The following is a 21467-nucleotide window of genomic DNA, read 5'->3' on the forward strand; positions in this document are numbered from 1 at the left end:
TTCACATCTGGCTGCAATTCCCTGGGTTTTCAGTATTCGTTATGACACCTGGGCTATTTTAGCTCTGGTTTGGGTTGGCAGAGACCTTTAAAGGTCATCTAGTCCAGTCTCCCCTCAATGACTAGGGACACCTTCCACTGGATCAGATTTCTCAGAGCCCTACCCAACCTGACTTTGAATGTTTCCTGGGATGGGGCACCTACTCCTCTCAGGGCATCCCATGCCATTGTTTTACCACCCACAGGGTAAAGAATTTCTTCCTAATATCTGATCTAGATCATCCTTCTTTTAGTTTAAAACCACCTTCCTGGTATGCACCCTTCAAGTATCAGAGGCCACAATAAGGTCTCCCCAGAGCCTTTTTTTCTCCAGGATAAACACCCCCAGCTTTTCCAGCCTTTCCCTACAGGAGAGGTGCTCCAGCCTCTGATCTTCTTTCATGACCCTTCTCTGGACTCACTCTAGCAGGTCTACATCCTTCTTAAGTTAGGGAGATGTCCCAGAGCTGGACACAGAACTCCAGCTGGCATCTCACCACAGAGGAGCACAGGGGGAGAATCACCTCCCTCAATCTGCTGGCCACACAGTTACCATGTTTATTTTTCTGACAGGTAACAAGCAGTATGCTCATCATGTGAGAAAATATATAAAGATGAGAAAACTCAGCAGAAATAAACATTACAAAATCACAAGTCAAAGCCTACTTAGATGGCATGAAGATGCTAAAAACAAGTTAAGCTGAAGCATCTGAGATTACCTCAGTTGTTAAAGCATGGAGTCAATAATGCCAAGGTCATGGGTTTGATTACTTAAGAGCTGGACTCAATGATTTTTCCAACTCAGAAAATTCTGTGATTTCTGTCATCTTTAGTAGTACCTCAGAAGTTCCCATATATTCCACTGGTGGAGTTATGCTGCCACCTATTGTGAGGATGAACCTGACACTCGTTATTTTGCTATGCAATGTCTGCAATAATTACCACTTGTCTTTCCCTTCTTTCTATCAGAAATACTTTCTTCTGAAATAATTGCTACTGATCAGCGCTGGTGAGGGGCTGCAGGCACAGGTGCCCCTTCAGCCACCAAATACAGGTGTTCATACATTCTGATCTCTAATCACACAATGTGCAGTTTAATTTGGCTCTATCTGCTGCTGTCAGCTCAAAAGCTGGTCCAAAATGAGAACCCTGCTTCTCTACTCTGAGGAATGCAGCCATGGGCAGAGAGGCAGTGTGCTCCCCTGGCAAAATGCTCTGAGATATGCTTTTTCTTCCTCCCTCATCTGAGGAGCACTATAAGACTATAGGTCAGCTCCACCAAACTGAGACAGTACTTGAGCTATAGTGTAAACTCATGACTGTGCCTGTAGCACAGCTCTTCTTTCCCCCAAGCACAAGGGCAGTCCTTGTGGCTTTATTATATGTTGTGCCCAACTGCATCAGCCACAGCCCTGAGCAGGAAGCTCTGTTGCCCAAAGCTGATTTTTTCAGTGCACAGAATTTAGGCAAACTTATTTCAGGAATGCAGCCTCAGAAGGCCGAGGCCAGCACACCTCCAGAGCTCACATCATGAGCAAAGCTGAAACAAACTGCAGTAGTAGTTCCGTCTCTCTAAAAGTGAAGAAGCTTGGCACCAGTTGAGTTCTGTGGTTCTCAACATACTTTTCCCCACCTTTTTACTTCCCTTCTGCCTTGGCAACACAGAGATGCTCTGCTCCTTCACCTCCCCAGTAGTATCAGCTAAGCCAAGACCCAGGCATTAGGCCATCTCTGGGTCACTTAGCTGGAAAAATGAGGCTGGCTATCAGTTCAGCCACAGCAAGCAGCGTGGCTTGATGAATTCATCACACTTCCTTGTGCTCCCTCCTTCCAATCCTCCCCATGCCTGCCTCATTATTAATTTTTTCTTCCAGCTTTAGGAACCAAATGGTTCTGATCCAGAGCAGCACTGCAAACCAGGAGCAGTGCAGGAGCCATGGCTGGACCGGAGCCACTCCTGGACAGCCTGGATAGCTGCTCAGGCCAACCAACTAGTGGGATTTTCTCATTTATCTTTCAGGCATTCTGCAGCTTCCAAGCTACTCAGCGAGAGAGAGAATCTCTGGAGCTGCAGCTGGAGTGAAACTTGATTGCACAGACAGCGGTGGTGCAGCCAGAGAGGACAGCCAGGTACAAGTGCTGTCAGCTCTCCAGCAAATAAAGCACCAGAAGCATGAGGTGTTTCTGCTGTTTGCTGTGCCATGGGTATGAAATTTTACACTTCTGAATTGAGTCCAGCCAGGATCTGTCAAAGGCAGGACTGCTTGCAGCACAGAGGCAAATGAATATACCAGCAGCTCAAGATGGCACTGTAAGAAGCAGATGGAATTTTCAGAGTAGTATCACAATTTACAAACTCCTTGGACAGGTGTTTGCACTCCCTTGGGTCAGGGAAGCAACATGGAGCACTTGCAGCAATGGCAGCTGTGGGATGGTGTCTGTGGGACTCCAGGGTTCAATTCCCACCTCGATTATGGGAATTGCCTGAAAAAGAAAGGTTGGGTACATGGGCAACTTTCAGCCTCCTCAGCGCCTGAACCGGTTTCTCAGATTTATGCTGTTCTGGGGAGTAATGTGGGATAAAAATCCAAGACAGTCTGCGGTCCATGGCTGCACAGACCAACTGCAGCTAAACAGGAGGAATTGGAAGTACTCTCTACAGCAGAGATGAGAGTCTCTCAGTACCCTTCCCTTCTCAAGTACAACCTGAGCACATCCAGACACTGCATTCCTATCAGACCCTTCACTGCCCTACAATCAGGCAAAGTTTTCTAAGCTTCTTTCCTACCCTCAGCAACTCCTGTTGCCCTTTCATTTATTTTAGAAATAGAAGATCTCATGTTCTGGTCGCTACATGACTAGGACACACATTACTTGCCTGTCAGAAAAAAAAGAAAAAGGCAGGTTTAACCTGGATTTCAGCCCAAATCCAGGAGCCATCAGGACAGGCTTACCTGTTCTGAAAGGGCTGATGTCCAAGTCCTGAGTCTACCACACAAGGATGACCTGTTTCTACCAGGAGATCTCCTATATCTTAAAGTTTAAATCAAGATACAGTATCTTGACTTTGGACACAAGACTGACCTCAGTTTAAGTCAGATACTCTTGGCTTTGTCTCAAAAGTGACAAATTCCAACCAAAATTGTAGCTTGCCAAACCCCTCCATGATCCCATCCCTGTTCATCATTCTCCATGATAAAGGACAGTACATGCACACGGGTACTTTTTTTTTCTTTTTTTTTATTGCTGTTAATTCAAGGAAAAAGGTTGCATAAAATCCAATCTCTTCTAGAAATATAAGTGACCTTTCCAGTACATTTCAAATATCAAAGTATATGGTAAACATACAAATAAAGAGAAGGTAACATACCTCCTATTTACAGTACAGTATTTTAAATCATAAAATAAGTTCCATAAAGTACAACTGGCAGGTAATTCACAATACAAGTCCATTGGTGGTTTAACACCCTCACTTCAACTCAAACGCAGTTCAGTCATTTCAAGTGGTCCAAAAATACCCAGATCAAATAAAAATTTTAATCAAAATAATTCATTTACTACTTAAACATTTTTTCTTTTTTTTTTTTTTTTTAAATTAAAGCTTTCATCTACCTCCCTCCCCTTCCCCCCCTCCAAGAAAAAAGTTTCAAAATGTACACTGGTGCTATAAATATAAATGCTATCTATGAAGAAATGTAGTAATCAAGCTTTTTTTTTTTTTCTTCAAGTTTTTTGTTTGTTTAGCAATTTATTAGATGGCTGAACCAAAGATTGATTTTTATTTCATCCCTCTACTGGACACTGGGTCTGATTTTAAGAAAAAAAACATTTCTGCCATGAACTGTGAGGAATGCCAAACCCTATGGATATACAGTGGTAGTTGTTCATCGGTGTTGAATGCAGCAGTCAAAAAACACACTCGTCTTCCAGATAACCTCAGTGCACTTTAGGAAATCAAATATTACCTGGAAGCAATTTAGTACATATATTGGCTTTTAAAAATAAAATAAAAAATACAGCAGCATTAAACTTACTTACTCATGATACTGACATGTTTAATACCATCTTAACACTCATTTCAGTCTTTCACATTATACCGTAATTACGCATAGTGGTAAATTGTTATAAAATAGTGACTTTTCTATTTGGTAGACAGGTTCTAATACTAATACCTGACTATTTCGTAGAAAACCATAGCTTTTTGTTCAGTTTGAAATAAAACATTTACATTCTAAGTACAATGCAACACTGTAATAGTTTAGGAAAAAATATTCAATCAAGTAATGTTCATTCTGTGTTGACACGATGTAGAATAGCTTTAAAAAAGGAAAAAATGCTGTCAACTTTCATTACAAATGCAAACACACTGAGTACAACATTCATACCATTTTTTTCACCTTTGTTGCTGAACATACAGGCTAAGAAGCTACAAGGGAAGAAACATCTGTCAATTTAAGCTCGTTCATTTTTCTAAATCTGTTCCAGTCCACACAGTTTCAGCCCCTTCCTGCTCTATGTATTTTCACTTGTTTGGGCCTCTCGAGAGCTGCGTATCTGTATTATTATCAGGTATAGTACACATACAGTATCGTGTTTTCCTTTGGACTCTGCTAATAGGATGTTTGAACATCTCCCCTCAATTCATGAGCATTAAATTTTGAGTACGGGCAGGGTCTGTATGAACTGCTAAACACTCATGCAAATCCAACAAATCCACGTGGACAACCAGGGAAAGAAAAGAAAACAGCAGCATAAGGAGAACAGGGAGGGAGGGAAGAAGATTGTGGTGGGGAACATGACCAAGTTTCTTCTTTCACCATATGACTGCTCCACCAGTGATGTCAGAGGTCAGAGGAATTTTTTTTTAAACTGCAGTAAACATTGCACATGTCTCAAGTCTTCAGTGCAAAAGCATGGTTCGAATGCTCTGTCTGATTGTTTGGCTGTGTGTGTGAATTACATGCATTACGCAAGCCTCTTGTAGAACCAGGAGGAGACCAGGGACTCAGCTTTCTTCTTTTGTACGGAACAGAGGTGCAAAAGCAATTGACAACTCCAAAAGAATATAAAACCGGGAATGTCCCAAAACACAAGACCAACCTCCCCCTCCCACACACACCTTCCCCCAATTTCCCAAGCTTCAGTTTAAGTAGGCAATGTTTACTTGTTTCAGTCTGCAGAATCCAAGGTATCATTGGAAGGGGGAGGGGGAGGTGCGTATCTCAGTCTGTAAGTGCCTAAAACAGGAAAGAGAACTACTAAGTCACTGCTCACAATTAAAATAGATTACAAAACCACTACAAGGTATCAAAATGGACATGCTCTTCAAAAGGCACTATCATCCTCCAGTCCTTTTAAAGTAGGTCCTCAGACTTTATCCTATTTTCTTTCATCCTCTTGCTAGAATTGTAAGTTTTTAAAAAAGATATAGAGTGTAGATATACGATTTGAGCTCTACTGGAAAAATGAAAAGAAAAGATGGTCCCCATCAAGGTTCATCTTTCCTGTTCCGGTCCAATCAAACTACTCAAATCAGAATGGGAACGAGGGCAGGAATCAAAAATAGCTTGTGCTCAATGCAAACCCTGTATTTTCCCCATTCTTCTGGACAGAGGGAGAAAAGGAAGCTATTCCTTTTATATTTAATTCCAATCAGTTTCTGCTTTTTGCTGCAACTTGTCTGAAAAGTTAAATACATTGAATGACAGGGCACAGGATGGGTGATTGTGCAAAGGTAAGGCCTAGAAAACATTAAATATCAAATGGCCAGTCTATTGGTTTTCTTTCAATTCTCAGAAGTTTTAGGAATCCAAGGTCATACCACCATAGACAATCATTTTTATCTTTCACTGTTTGCCAATGAATTCTCTCTAAAAGCACCCCACTGAATGGGAATGGGAAGATTAAAACGTGCAAGTCTCAACATAATGCCAAAACCAAACCAGTGTAAAAAGAATGACAATTTAAGACTGGTATAATTTGACTTTCCAGCTCTGAACCCATTTTCAACTCCACGCTGTGCACCCCGTTCCCTCGCGCTGTTCTACAAGACTTTCAGGCAGAGATAGGATACTTTGCAGGTTTAGAGCAGGTCACTAGTGCACAACCATTTACACAAAACATACACACGCACGCACATCTTTCTGCAAGACCAGAAACAGCACATTCAGAAAGGTAAAGAGAAACTGCAAAAATCAAAAGCAAGTCCGCTGGGAGTTATCATGATTACCTTGTTGACTGGCCTCCATGGATGACTGCTTACAGTCCTGCGCATAGTGTCCACTTACACCACAATTGTAACATGAAACGTTCCCATTCTTCTTGGGTCCTGACCCATTTGTGTTGGCAACTACGTTAGGTGCTGGATATACAGGATAGAACCTCCCAAATCCTGCCATCTGCTGCATACCATAGTTGGCTTGGCTTCCCATCACTGGGTCATGCATAAGCCCGTTTGCATACGGAGACTGAGGCAGGAAGAACGGAAGTTGTGTTCCATTGCTTTGATGTGCTTGATTGAGGTAGCTGCCATTGCAGAGTGATGGCAGAGTGAAGAAAGATGGAACTCTGTAGACTTGTCCATGAAGTGGGTTATGATAAAAATAGCTATTAATCTGAAGGCTGCCATTGGTCCCACAGCTACACCTACGTCCACAAGAACCGCAAGGGCCAGATCCCAACTGCTGCGGAGGTAACATTGTCCCGTTAGTGTTATTATTCCCAACAGCGTTTATGTAGGATGTGCTGTCACTCTGTGCAGTGCTGTGTGTCAGAGCGGGGCTCGGGCTGGGGGCAGGGCCTGGCGTGTGTGTCGGGATTGCAGGAGGAACAGTGGACTGGACCTGACCAACGCCAAGGCCAGCTGACTGAGGTGGTGAGGAAGTTGCTCCAGTGCTCAGCACGTTTGTATTCTGGTTGGGCAACACACTGGTAGCATGAGGGCTGCCTGGCAAAGCGTACGAAGCTGGTGGAGGTGGCGGTGCTGCTGTGGAGAGACCAGCTGCTGGAAGAACTACCTTGAGATTGGTAGGCTGAGGGATTGCTCCTGGGTTTCCCTCAATGTGAGGCACCATTTGATTCAGTCCTACCACCTGGGATGCAGGTTTTGTGATGGGATCTGTAGTAGGAACTGGGGATCCTGGGAAACTACCTGGATTGTGGACTGGGATAAAGGCAGTATTTGGTGATCCAATACTTAAGTTTCCTGTTGGCTGCTGTGGTCCATTAACTGTGCAACTTTCTGATGATCCCTGTGGAGAGGGGATTTTCAACCTATGTATTGCCAAATGCAAAGCAGGGCTACCAGGCTGGACAGAATGTGGAAGGAAAGAGGATGGGACTGGCAAAGGGGAAGCCATGAGCTCAAGGCGTTTCTCAGGGTCACCAGAGGTCACTGGGCCCATTCCCGCAGGAGGGGAATTCGCAGACTCTCTCACTGGCGAGACAGCGACAGGTGTGCTAACCAGCATTCCCATGGTTTTACCATCTGCAGATATGGGTGGTGGGACAACTGCTTCAGGCTTTTGGGCAGCGCTGTGCATCACACAGTGTAAGGCAGGCATGAAGGAAATATGCTGAAACTTTGCATTCAAAGGATCTTCTGAAAGGCTCCCATTTTCATTATTCACTGAAGAGATCTGAGCAGATGATTTGTTCATATTTGATGAACTGACAGCACTGTAGCCTGAAAACCTGGATGTATTTTGATTCCCAGAGTCCTCAGAATTGCTGTCTGTATCTGTTGGGACAAAAGCATTTATCAGTCAGAAGAATGAATCTCAAGCAACAGAGAATCATGCCCTGGACTCATTTACCCATATAAAACCTATTGAGTTTGATGACATGAAAGATAGTTATGTCTTCCCAAACCACAATAACTTTGAGATTCTTTTCATTCATCCAAATTAAGCTACGTCCATCTTCATGACCTGCCCATGTCCACCTGCCCAACTAGCTACTGAGTCTTTGACTCGTGTATATCTGCAAATGTGAAGAGTAGGACACAGAGTGAATTAGGAATTTGCACCTGTCTAGAAAGATATTAACACAACCTATTTAAATTTGGAAGGAATGGCAAAAGTGAGTACAAAAAAATGGAGCTCCTGACATGCCACACCATAATTTCATATAAACCCAGAGCCTTTCATGCCAAAGTTTTCCACATTGTTGTACCATGGAAATTTCTCAAGGGAGCTATATCACTAAGGCAAAAATATTATGATGTATGTTTAGTAACCTAAAACTCAGTGGTATTTAAACTGTGATAGAAGCCCTCAAACCATCCAGTCATTAAATCCACAAAGAAAAATGTATTCTGTAGCTAGTTCAGAAAACAAAGTACCTAATCATACTGAAAAACTAACTAAAATAAATGCAAGAAAGAGATTAGTCTAGGAATAAAGTCATTCATGCACACTCTCCATAAATACAACCTCTGTCTTTTTCTTCTTCACTATCAAAGCTTTCCCGTCCATCATGTTGTGGACTAGAAGGAGAGCTGTAACTTTCAGATGATGTTTCTCCACACGTATCATGACCAGATCCAGCATCCAAATTCAGATCTAAAAATAAAAGTTGTTAGTTTTATTTTTTATCTCAGTGTACGGAAATGAGGTTATTTTGGTTTTCTCACATTTCACACTAGTTGAGATTTTTATCTTCCTACTTAACTGTATCTCTCCCCCTGTTCTCCTATTGCTTCCATTCCCAGCACTCAGGACTGGTGTTGTCCCTAAATTTGTGATAGGTGAACCCTCGGTGTTAAAGAAGGTGATACTGAAAATTGATATTTATGCAAAGCAGTGAAAAGAATGACAATCCTGAATGATTCCTGTGACGTTTATACCAGACTGTACTACAACACTGATTTCCTCTGAACCATAGGGGTCCAGCATTTCCACTGGCAGAGCTGTAGCGCTCCTCAGTGACACCAGCACGGGCAGAAAGCTAACTCAGCAGGACATGGCAAAACAATGCACCACTTCACAACTCACTCTTCTGGAACAGGCTTTAACCAAACTCTATCAACAAATCCTGTTAATAGAAAAACAGGTGAACTGAAAAAGTGGTAAACTGTTTTCTAAATTCTGAATGGATCACGGGACATCCTTTGGCTGGAAACCACCTTTCAGGGTGGGCAGCTACTATGGTTTGGCTTTCAAATTCAGCCTCTAGAGGGGAAGAAGAATGACAAATTCACCCTCTCGCAGAATCTATGGCAGACACCAGCTGGGAACCCCAGCCCACAAAATCTTGGTTAGCAAAACTTCAGGACAAAAATCAGATCACCAACTACAGTAATAATAATAATTTATAAATAAAATAATTTTCCACCGTTTTTTATTGCTACTGGGAGTTTAACAGGTTGGGATGGCTCATCCAAAAGTTGCCTTAATGCTTAATTCTTTAAGTAATTTCCTGGATTAAACTCACAATTGCTTCAATTATTTCAACAAATACTTTGAACATCTAATATAACCTGGGATCACTAAGAGCCCAAGTCTAAAGTGCTAATCACAAAGTATCCAGTCTTATAAGTATGTTACCATTGTTACTAACTAGTGCTTCGGACAAGCTCAAAATAGGGAGGAAAAAAAAAAAAAGAAAGAAAACATAAGGCCGTTAAGAATTACAGACTTAAAATAGGGCATTTCAAACCAAGCCAGAATTATTAACCTAGGCAGAGATTCAGACTGTTACTTTTTCCCTTAGAATATGTCTCCAGTAAGTATCTCCAAAGACATTTTGATGTGAATATGTGGGTTGAAAGCTCATCTCTGAGCAGGATTTAATGGCTTCTAGCCTCTGTGGATTGCAGCTTCTTTTTGAACCAGCCAACAGTTACCAGGAAGCAGTTTCACATCTGTAGAGTGGTGAATAGTGAGCAAACAGAACTCCTAAGGAAAAGCATTCTCTACTAACTCAGCAAAATCAGAGAATCAACTAGGTTGGAAAAGACCTCTGAGATCATAAAGTCCAACCTGTATTAAAGATCACCTCATCAACTAAATCATGGCACCAAGTGCCACATACCTAGTCTTTTTTAAACACTTCCAGGGATGGTGACTCTACCACTTCCCTGGGCAGCCCATTCCAATGCCCAGTCATTCTTTCTGTGAAGAATATTTTTTTCTAATCTCTAGCCTAAACTAACCCTGGCACAGCTTAAGTCTGTGTCTTCTCATCCTGTTGCTAGTTGCTTGGGAGGACAGACTGCTCCCCACCTGGCTATACCCTCCTTTGAGGTGGTTGTAGAGACTGATAAGGTCTCTCCTTACACACCACTGCATCACCTCTTAAAGTCATCATCAATTCATAAAAGCTCAGTGTGCTTTGCCTAACAACAAAACCAGTAATCAATCAGAAAAGCACGCAGCAGAGCTCTGCTGTAGAGTAGGTTTCCTTCTTAATGGCCCTTAACTATTGCTTTCTAAAATTGTTCTAGTTCTGCTAAGTTTGTGAACAGTGAGTTCTTAAAGTTTTAGTCAAATGCTGTTTGTAGACAGCAAAAATACCTGCCCATAAAACACGTCAATATTTCAGAACTGGATTCAGCTGTAACTCTCCAAGGTGAGAAGAAAGAATGAAAACTTAATCAAGATTGTATCACAAGTGGAAGCAAGAGAAATACAAGGCACTTTTAAGAGTTCTTTCAACACTTATGCCAATTAGGTGGTGTAGAAAAAGGCAAACTCTGTCAACCTTCTGACACAAGAACTATTTATAAGAGAGGCAAGGTCATAACTGATATCGGGAATTTAGAAAACATCAAGATGGGTAAGTCAATGGGTAGCACAGACCTTCAGAAATTTGTAATAAAACTTGGAGACTCAGTTTACTAAAGGAACACAAATATAATTTTGTGTTACAACTGATGTATACAAGTCTTGGCCTAGACACTACATTTATGATTTCCCTAAACTGTAAACCCTGCTAGGGCAGCATACACAGTTCTGTGTTGTAGCTCAGTGGTCACTTGGTTTAAACACTACAGTTCATCAGTGGTCCACACCACAGGTTTTATACAGGTTTCTCATGGGCCATTACACAACAGATTAAAAAACTGGTAGGCTGCAAAGAGCACTCTAACAGCAAAGTGATCCATGTCCACACACTGACTGCTAAATTTCATATGGAAGCAGCCCAACAGTAGCTGTTTCTGCAATTACTCCAGCCCCTAAGCCAGCTTCACTGGTATTATTGCAGACTTCACTAGTATTTTGCCACCTATGCATGAAGAGACACACCACAAGCAACTGGATACAGAGGACTGAGTCTAGTGCATTCTGTACAGCAAGTCAAAGCACAAATTAGACTGCCAATATACTGACTTGCACCAGAACATTTTTCAGTGTTATGCCTTCCCCTTAACAGAAGGCCTCATTTAAATCAGCTACAAGTTCTGTTTCTCACTAACAGCTTTGGAAAAAGCACTTTACCTTTTGCTGTCCCAGTACGGATGTGCTGTGAGGCTGCAACTCGAACTCCATTGCTCCTGTTAGTCAACCTGCAGTCAGTTTTCTTTGCTTTCTCCCTGTATAAATAATTTCAAGGCTTTTTTGCAAATGCATGAGCACAAATAACCAACCATAAATGAACATAGAATGACACTGGAAACAAAGGCAGTGGCTCCAGGCCAAAAATGTGTATTAAATAGATATAACAACAAATATAAATAATAAACAATTACATAGAGGCTGCTGAGGCAATACACCAGGAACTAAGCTGTGAGCAGAGTCACTAAACACTATGAATAAAGATCTATATAAGCAAAACCACCAAAGAGGAAATAATGCAGCAGACAGTAAAGTAATTTTTTAAAGCTGATGTGTATGATGCAGCCGTACAGCAGTCTAACATCTGGAAACTTGGAAGTAGGTAGAGTATTGGGTAAGGGTGGAAGTGCTTTCACTTCTCACAGTGCAGAGCTGTGTAGCCTGCAAAAAGTTCTGAAGCCCTCTGATGTGCAAATTATGTTCAATAAGATGTTTCAGCCAGCTACCACCCACTTCATAATGTTAAAGGTTGCCATCAACCCTCATTTGATTTTCAGTATATTCTGGACAGCTTTACATCTTTTAAGTTTCAAATAAATATGAAGGGAAAAAGGCAATTTAATATTGGTTAAAAACATACTTCTACTCCTTCATCTTTTTATTAAATGCCAAGCAGTATTTTGAGAAATGAATGTATTCACTTAAAATTCTACTTTTCAAGTTACTTCTTTACAGAATACAAAATAAGGATCTTCATGTAATCTAGCCTCACACCATGCCAGCTGTTGTGCCACCACAGGAAATAAAAGCACCTAATTGACTGCAGACTCTTTATCAGAGTGAATGCATTTACACTTAATTTCTGGATTACTGGTTACATTGGAAACCTACTTTTCCAGCTGTGGCTTTCCTTTCTTCTTGCTTACTGTAGACAGACTTCGTTTTTCCACTGTGTGCTAGACAGAAAATATAAAGACACCAGTCAAACAACAGAATTTGCTATGAAAGCCAAGAAAACACCCCTTCTAGACCAATAGGTCCACAAGTCCAATAGTGTGCTCACAGGTGCTATAACCACCCAAACAACCACTTCTCAGTGCATCTGAGCCTGTAAAATAATGCATCATGTCTTGTGTTTACACGAGAATCAGCAAAACACTCAGCAAATTACTACTTGCAAATATGCCAGAGATATCAATCAAATTATTGTTTGCATGCTGCTCTTCCTCCAGATAAAAACAAATGTGTTTCATCGCATACATGCTAAAGGGCTGATCACCAAGCTTAAGAAGCTACAAAATTTGTAGATATAAATGGAATTATTTGATAGTTGGGGTGGGAAGTACATGTGACAAATTATTTCTACATAGTGGCAAGCAGATACGTAGTCTTAAACTGGAGGTTTAAGCTGCTGAACTAAATACAACATAAAAGCACATTAGGAAAAATATGTAAGGAACATACACAATTTTTTTAACTGTTATTAACAACTTATATTTGGCAAGGAAGTAAAATTTATGAACACTCTGAAGTAATGTCTGTCCAAATCACTGTATTTGGACTTCCCTGAAATAGTTTTTCATCTTCTTTAGTAAATTAACCTTTTTCTTGCTTCAAGCTTGTAGTATTTCAAGCTTTGATGCAACCTACCATTTCATGTTTAGAAGCCAACATCAATTCATCACCCTCCTTTATGAAATAAGCAAATTATTTTTGTTTGGCCGCTATTCTGCACATAACAATCAATAGCCAAATTCCAAACATATATAAGAGCAACATCAAGAATTCAAACATCCTGTGCTTTTTGTATGTAAGCAGTGAGCAAGCTTTCTTCCCCCAATTTCAGTAGTAGATCATTTTATTTATAAATAATTATTCTGCTTACCTATATTCACAATGAAATTGAGCAGTGAAGACACAAATCTCAGAAGTGTATATGCATCCATCTATTAACTTTTTTCAAAGATTATTACTTAAATAATGCAGGTAGAACATGTTTAAGTATGCAGCATTAATACAGTTTAGCTACTAATACAGTTTCTAATTTGTTGCTTGCAATAACAGAAATTGCCCAAGTGTTCTGGAATCCTCTCTGATGACAATGCTACATTAATAGGAAGTGTCCAAACAGAAATTAACATTAGACTTCTCTGATTATTTCCATTCTGCTGGGAAATTTTATTTACAAATTCATAAACAAAAGATTCAGCTTTCTGAGTGGTAAGGAGTTTTCTAATCAAGGTAAGTGTAGAACTTCAATACTTACTTTGTACAAGTTCAGGAGCACTTTTCATCTTTTAAAGCTAAATCTCACCATGTGTAGTGGACAGTCTTCTCAAGTGTCTCAGAATATATATGGCTTTAAAGAATAAACAGCAACACACCTGGTCAAGTAGGTTAGTACAGTGCTCTGGGTGCTGCTGGACAATACAGCTTTTCCTTCTCCAGTCCATTACCCCATTCTGTTCCGAGTGCTGTATGTTAAGGCTATCCAGTGAAGAACATTTTGCACTGCTAGTGCTGCTGAAAAAGAAAAAAAAGGTCCAAAAATTATGCTGATGTGAACAAACCTGCAAACTTTTCTTCCAACATAAATGTTTCACATCATGTTGGGAATTTTTGCTTTTAGAAAACCCTAGAAATTTTCAAGGGATTTAAAAGATATAAATTATAGCAGTTCTTGTGCTTTAAAGTTATGATCTGACCATAACTTGAGTTCCTTTTTCATTCTTATCTACTTATGCTGGTAATTGAAAGTGCCTTTTAATTCAGGGCTGCTGGCAAGCTGCTTCACAAAGGTTACTGCAATATGAAATATTACTCAGTTCCCATCATGGCAGAAATCCAGCTCACTTGAAAGCACAAGACATGCTGAAGTTCCAGTAGCTACCTAACAAGTACCTCTGTGAGTAGGGGCTGAAATTACTTAAAAAAAAAAAAAAAAATTAAGAAAATGGCAAGAACCCAAGAAGGTCTCAAAAGACAGACATAAGCCCCTGATTGCAAAGATAGAAGCAAGGTCACTTGAGAAACTTCTGCCAAGCGGAAGCAAATTATTTCACTGCCAAATTTGCAGTCATTTCATGGAAATGTAACATTACTCAAGTTTTTGTTTTGTATGTGGGATCTCATTCATACCAGTAAATTTTTAGACTTTTCAAGAGTAAGGCTGCAATATCGAATGAAATTAAGAGGGAGACAGGTGAAACATCTACCAATGCTGTTTGAGATGAACTGCTTGTGACTCTAAACAGCTTTATGCATATTTAAAATGGAAAACTTTCATTCAGTGCCATTTCTTTACAACCCATACACAACAGGCACAGATTTTAAGGAGACAAACACAAACAAAACAGGACAGGACTAACAGACCTCTAGTAATCAAGGAGTAAACACATTTCCCGCTCTTAGTTAAAAGAATTTCTTTCTCAGAACTTTGTGGAAATATCTGTCTCTCTCTTTCCTACCTGAAAAGCAGATCCTAAACTACAGTCAACCTTAGTGTAATTCATTATACAATGAATAAAGAAAAAGACAATTTCTTTGTTAACAACTATAAGTTACTAAATCTGGATCCTGCTCTGATGACTTTGTAGTAGACTGTATATCCACCAGCATAATCACGGATTTTGTCAAGTTAACACTTTCTTCTTGAGGAAATATGAGTCGAAAGTAGGACAGTTAAAAACCAAAACAGACACTGACCACTAAGTTATCTTGTGCTGAGTTGACAAGAATTTTGTCTGTTAAAGATCTGTGGACGTTAACCAATACCGTTCTGTGCTATGTTTATGTCCTAATTAATGGAATTCCAGGTACATTTTCATAAGATAAATATGTTTTACAGATAAACCCACACTGAAAAAAATTGTAAATCACAAAAATTTTTGTACCCATTTATTTCCTTTAATTTAGTTGAATTATTGCAGAACTATGTGTAAACATATCTGAAATTTTTTACCAAAATACATTAATGAGTGAATTCACATTAGGTACTTCAGGGATCTTAAAGGCATATATAAACTACCTTAATATGTTTAGGAACTGCTTCCACTTACAACGGACACAATCAGCAAGGTGTGCATGCATTTGCCAGTAAGCAAGAGCAAGAATGGACTATCTTCTCCTATAAGATCCTCTTGGAGGTTACTTAAGCTTCTAATCAATAGCACTGGAAATTTTCAATACAAGCATAGGAGTATGTGGACATTGGAAAAATACATGCCATATAGATTGATGCTACTCAACACAAATCAAAACATCAAATTCAAATAGTTCAAAGGCTCACAAAATTTGCGAAAGAAGAGCTAACCAAATGACCTGGACCTCCAAATTCAGACACAGCATCTTCTGAACTATTTTACTAACAGAGATTAAGTTAATAACAACCTCCCAAACAGGGAAAGTAAGACAAGAATATCCCAGCACAAACAAAAGCTCCATAAACAAAAAAGCTTTAATCTAGGACACATACTCTCAAAGCACTAACAAATGGAAATTCAGACATGTAACATGGCCACATTACATCCTAGTACCTACTTGGCAACAGGACTTTTTCCATTATGTTTCTTGTGAACTGCTGTGTGTTGCATTACATCTGGAAAAAAAAATGAAGCATAACTTTAACAGCAATTCCATTTCATCTTTTAAATCAATCCAGCAAATTCATCTTTCATAGCAGAAGACATCTTCAGTAAACAGGCCAGGCTTAATTTACAGTGCTGAAATTAGCAGGTGTTGCATAGAAGATAAATTAGTTTGTACAGATGATATAAACAAGACTCTACCTTCCATTTCACAGAAGAATGAAACAGAAAGAGAGCAACTATGACAATGTTAATGTTTGCTCACCTCTGTATCTAATTCTAAGTACTGAATGCATGACTGAGTATCACCCAGTACAAAAGAACAGAGAGAGAAGAAAGAAATGAGTCAGAAAAAAATACATTTGGTAATTTCTTCTGAACTACTGAAATTCATCTCAAAACTATGTCTCACATTCTGACTAGCAAACAAAGACAAGTCCTTCACTAAAGCACTGCATTCTGAACCTGAAAATTCATTATGCAAGTAAAGCTTCACAAAATTACATCTGACAGAAAGAGATACTGCCTCAAGGCCAGGCTGAGTAGGGCTCCAAGTAACCCTGTGCAGTGGAAGGTTCTCTGCCTGTGGCAGATGGTTTGGAACTTTAAGGTTGCTTCCAACCCAAACCATTTTAACAGTCTATGAAGAAAAACTATGAACCTTAGAGACAACTGTTAAATTTTAAGAATAGCAGCTTTCCTTAATTCCAACTATTGGTGATCTTAGTATTCTTGGTACTTATGATTTTGCCTGAACTCCTCTCAATGCTACAGGTAAGTCCAAATTACGGTTTAAAAATTTGAGGAAAAAACCCATTATTTTTAAACTTCTGATAAACACTTCACTAAAATGGCACAGAAGGTGTTCTGAAATGCATTTCTAATTTCACCAGGTGAAGAGATTTAGGTATTTTTAAGAACAGTATATATAACACTATTTGAGCAAATATGATTGTAAATTTACTTGGTGTGTTCACAAGAAAAGGCTGTTCAAACTGTGTATGCAGATCACTGAATCCAGAGAAGTTCAACAGCAAACTTCTTATGAACAATTAATGTGAAAGAGGATAAGAGTGCTGTCATTACCTGAAAGCTAGCATAAATGTTCAATGGTCTGTGTTTACCCATCAGTCTCCTTCCCCATCCTTTCCACCTAACAGGGGATTTATTTGTTTCCTTCCAAAAACAATGCAAAACTGGCTTGCTGTTCCTTTCAAAATGAAACTACTGACCAGCCACCAGGCTGCTGCTTCCATGTGTGAACTGTTTCTGAGGCATTTGAAAAACAGCTTTCAGACTGTAATCAATACTCACTACAGTCCCAAACTTACTAACAGTCCAGAGTATCACAGCAGCATAGGTTAAGAACAAGAAGAGGAAAACTTTAACATCTTTTCTGTGTAAAACTAGAAGCTAAACAAATTTGGCGTATTTAATATAAAACAGTTTGCAACCCTTGAAATATTGCACTTAACTCTGAACCCTGGTAACTGAAGAATAAATAGGTAAAGACATTAAAGTCTATAAATAATCTTGGCTTAAGTAAATTCTGAGGTATAGATTCCTGGTTGTTCAACACAGCTGTGAACTTTGCCTTTGGGCTGTCTATGAACACTACTGTTTCTTGAGTTACAAAACAACCTCTTAAGGAAACTGCTGAAAGTACACAAAAATGTTTCATTTGCATAGCAGATTACATTCAATTTTTGTACCACTTTATACCAATGAAGAAATCAGTCAAGTGTTATGATTTCCAGAACTGAGTGTGGTAAAATATCTCAAAGAACCACCTTTGAGTACACAACTACCTTCCTCCTGACTTGAAGCTTCTGAACTGTCCTCCTTGAAGTGTTCTGCTGTCTTTACCGTCTTCAAAGAGGGTTGTAAGTTACCTGCAGAGAATAAAGTTCACGTAGTAACTTTATAGATCTTGAACAACTGGACAGTTCCTGAATGTTTGCACTAAACTGGAAGCTAGGGAAATGGAAGACTGAACTTACTGGTTTGCATGTGGCAGCAATTTGAACTTTGCCTCCTTCTAAGCAGGCCATTTCCAAGAGTAAAAGCTCTCAAGAGATACTTTTATTTGAAGAGAATAGTGTCAAAAATAATTTTAATGCTATGCTACAATCTCAAAAGCTTGTGATTGTGATAATTATTAGAGATATTTCTACTATGCTGCACTTCAGATTTTTCTTTATAATAATTTTGTTACAACAGGAAATGGGAGGAGAGCAATGATAGTTACTAGCATTCTGCAACAAATTACACTCCTCCACCGTCAAATCATTCATCTGCCAAAAGAGACCTAATTTGGGCTAAAGTCTTCTAGTGCCCTTAGCACAGTCTTCACACACCATTTCTCCCTTTTTATGCCAGATAGGATCAAAAAAGTAGGAATAATATTAACAGTTTTGTTGCAAAAATACCACTTCCATGCTCTGAAAAAGGACTTAGTTTCTTAAAGAGTCTAACTCTAAGAGTCTACTCTTCCCCTCTCAAAAATTTCCAAGTTAGTGCAGGTAAAAGCACTGGAAAGCTGATGCTTAGAAGCTTAAAACATTGATAAGAAAATCTTCTGCATATCATCTGCATTGAAGATACTAAATCCCCAGAGACTGTGCTCTCAGGTTGGAATCAAAAGTCTACTCCAACCTGAAAAATTGTCTAAACAACTGAATTTATGAACCAGGAGGGAGCCAATTGATTTCCTCTTTAATGGAACCATAGCAGCATAATTAAGCTTACTGAATATTCAGTGTGAGATCCCAACTATTATTTAAGGTATAAAGACCTTTCACCAAACATAGAATTTACTTCCACATGGGTTTTGCTAAATAACTTTGTATCTCTGTGAAAAGATATTTTTATCCCTGACTCTGTATAACAACTGAAGACCTATTTAAGCCACAAATGCTTTGTCTGTCAATTAATTCTCCATGTTCTATTCGAGAACTAAATGGGATTTTTCTTAAATATGTGCTTCCTTTCCCAACACTGTCACCACATGCAAAACATGCCACTACGACTAACTTGCAGTAACAAGTAGCAGGATTACAGGAATCCCAAACAGGAAACCTAGAAAAACACAGAAACCAACAATAAAAAAACCCCTTATGGGCCACTTAACTGGGGTTATTTGGCAACAGGTGAGGTGAGTACTTTTGTACTATACAGCTTCTATTAACCTGCACCATAGGAAATGTGACTGTGAGCTACCCTGGACAAGTCATCCAGTCCCCCTTCTCAAAAGGAAAACAACTATGCTTAAATTTATCACACTAATTATCTTTACCAAATGTTTCCTTAATATCTAACCTAACGTCAGGGCCTGAATCATGCCAATGGGCTTTGCAACTCTTCCCTGCTCACCCAAGGTATACAAACTGGTATACTGCAGTTTTGCAATTTGGGGTGTGGCTGCTGGGAAAAGAACTGGCAGATGCCTCACCCAGGGTCTCCATGCTTTGGGTCGGGACCTGCATTTGAGCTCAGGCCCTTGCCTGGCGTGCACTGCCAGCACACCTGTGCCTGGACATGAATCTTGCTGATCTTGTTCTTAACTCTGACCTACTGACTTGTTTTTCTGCCTTGACCTCAGATCTGCCTCACTACTCTGGACTTGTCTGGTAATCGTCAGATTCTTGCCTGCCCCTGGTGCTCATCTTCCTCACAAGAAGTTAAACCTAGTGCTTTCTGTCTTATCCATCAGAGAGAACAGATCATCCTCTTTACATTAGGACTCTTTGCTATCTGAAGACTTAAATCATCTTCCATTTGAGTCTTTCCTCCTATCCACTAAACAATCAAATTCCCCATCCTGTTGTCATACATTCTACCTCTGGCAAATCCTCATGAACTTTCATGTACTCAATTATTTCTTATAATAAGAATTATCTACATTTAAGATCACTTTGTAATCTGCAAGACTTCTGACAGAACTGACATTTGTCTAATCTCCTTCTGATCTTGATAGAACTTGACACAGGTTCTTTTTTGAAACCATTTCAAATTACCACCATGTGTAACAATGCATCTGCAAGTCCTTCCCACCCAGATGTAGTTCACAGTCTAAAATATGCATAACCTGTCGAGTGTGCCAGTCATTAACATGAATCTTTCTGGACTTTGGAAACTCTTTCCTCTCCAGTCAGCCTTTCAGTACAACAGAAATGTCAATTTTTACAGCGGTAAATTCCAGCCAGTTCCACAATCACCCTGATTGTTATTAGCTTAACATTTTCACAAAACTGCCACATAAGAAAGTACTAAGTGTCACTAAAAAATGTTACAAAGTGAGCTACAGCTTCTACGCTAACCACAGCACTTCTATCTCATCATGGAAGGAATACATCAGTCACAGATCACACACATCATTTCAAACTAAAGTCAGCTGTCATTCCCCTATTTTTTTTTCCAAACAAAAAAGACCAGTCTGTTGGGAACCTCCATTCTATTCAACTCCTTACTAAGATCTTCGGCAACTTCTGAGTTAGTGGCCTCACAGCCAGTGCCTCAACTGTCATGGTGTATAACATGCACTGAAAGAAGAAAAGATTCAATGGAAACAAAGAGCACATCCTAAGGCATCCATAGAGAAAAGCCAAGCTTTGGTCACACAAACAACTGTAATACACAAGTAGGTTAAGAGGTCCACCAAAGAAATCTCTGCAATGCAAATGTTGGAACACAATTCTGTACATTCTTAAATTAGAGACATTCCATCATTTATGTACTCAAAACAAATCTTAGCTTAAATATCAACACAGATGCTTAATCTACAAAAGAAAACAAACAAAAAAGCAGATGCGATTTTTTTGGGTCAGTTCAAACTTCTAGTTCCAAAATTTAAGATTTTGTGAAAAGAAGAAATGCCAAACTGGTGAGCACTCAATTCATAACAGTCTATTTGAAGAGCATAATGGGAGAGGGAAGGAGGGAAGAAGGAAGGAAGGCAGGCTGATGCTACATAGCAAGTTCCCACTGCCAAAGCTATGAGTATCAAGAAACTATTTACTGACCAGTTCAAACACAACCATTGGAATACAACACACAAACATAAAATTATAAAACTGTACTTAGGTACAGCAGCAAGAATAGCTTTTTATAGACTTTTCATTATATAAAACAGTATTAGGATATTTCTTACTGTGAGTGTGCAAAGATTCTGATGAAATTGATTGGAAGAAGTTGTATACTCTCTGATTCTGCAGAAAAGCTTGTGATGTATTTGAAAATAGCTGCCTGAAATTTAAATGAGAGTTTGTTAAACTAAGTAACAGAATCATACAAAGAACACAAAAATTTACTACAGTACCATTTAAAAGCAAAATAAGCTGTTCTTAAGA

The 21467-nt window shown here is 39.4% G+C and overlaps 1 protein-coding gene across 4 annotated transcripts in view; it reads right to left on the reverse strand.

Moving 5' to 3' along the window:
* Nucleotides 1-4045: 4045 nt before the first annotated feature.
* The window catches only part of ZCCHC2 (zinc finger CCHC-type containing 2), a 42640-nt gene continuing 25218 nt past the window's right edge, over nucleotides 4046-21467 (reverse strand). The window contains exons 6-14 of one of the 4 annotated variants that reach the window (XM_079302738.1): nucleotides 21269-21363; nucleotides 17928-18011; nucleotides 16073-16130; nucleotides 13918-14053; nucleotides 12425-12489; nucleotides 11477-11571; nucleotides 8471-8599; nucleotides 6268-7776; nucleotides 4046-5275 (exon numbers count right to left, since the gene is read on the reverse strand). In XM_079302738.1, coding sequence (XP_079158864.1) covers nucleotides 5208-5275; nucleotides 6268-7776; nucleotides 8471-8599; nucleotides 11477-11571; nucleotides 12425-12489; nucleotides 13918-14053; nucleotides 16073-16130; nucleotides 17928-18011; nucleotides 21269-21363 — 2239 coding nt within the window. In that variant the 3' untranslated portion in view covers nucleotides 4046-5207. Of the gene's footprint in view, nucleotides 5276-6267; nucleotides 7777-8470; nucleotides 8600-11476; nucleotides 11572-12424; nucleotides 12490-13917; nucleotides 14057-16072; nucleotides 16131-17927; nucleotides 18012-21268; nucleotides 21364-21467 lie in introns of all 4 variants that reach the window. The other 3 variants (XM_079302737.1, XM_079302740.1, XM_079302739.1) reach the window with 3 other exon arrangements.

Source organism: Erithacus rubecula (assembly GCF_903797595.1).
Source record: "Erithacus rubecula genome assembly, chromosome: 3".
Taxonomy (NCBI): domain Eukaryota; kingdom Metazoa; phylum Chordata; class Aves; order Passeriformes; family Muscicapidae; genus Erithacus; species Erithacus rubecula.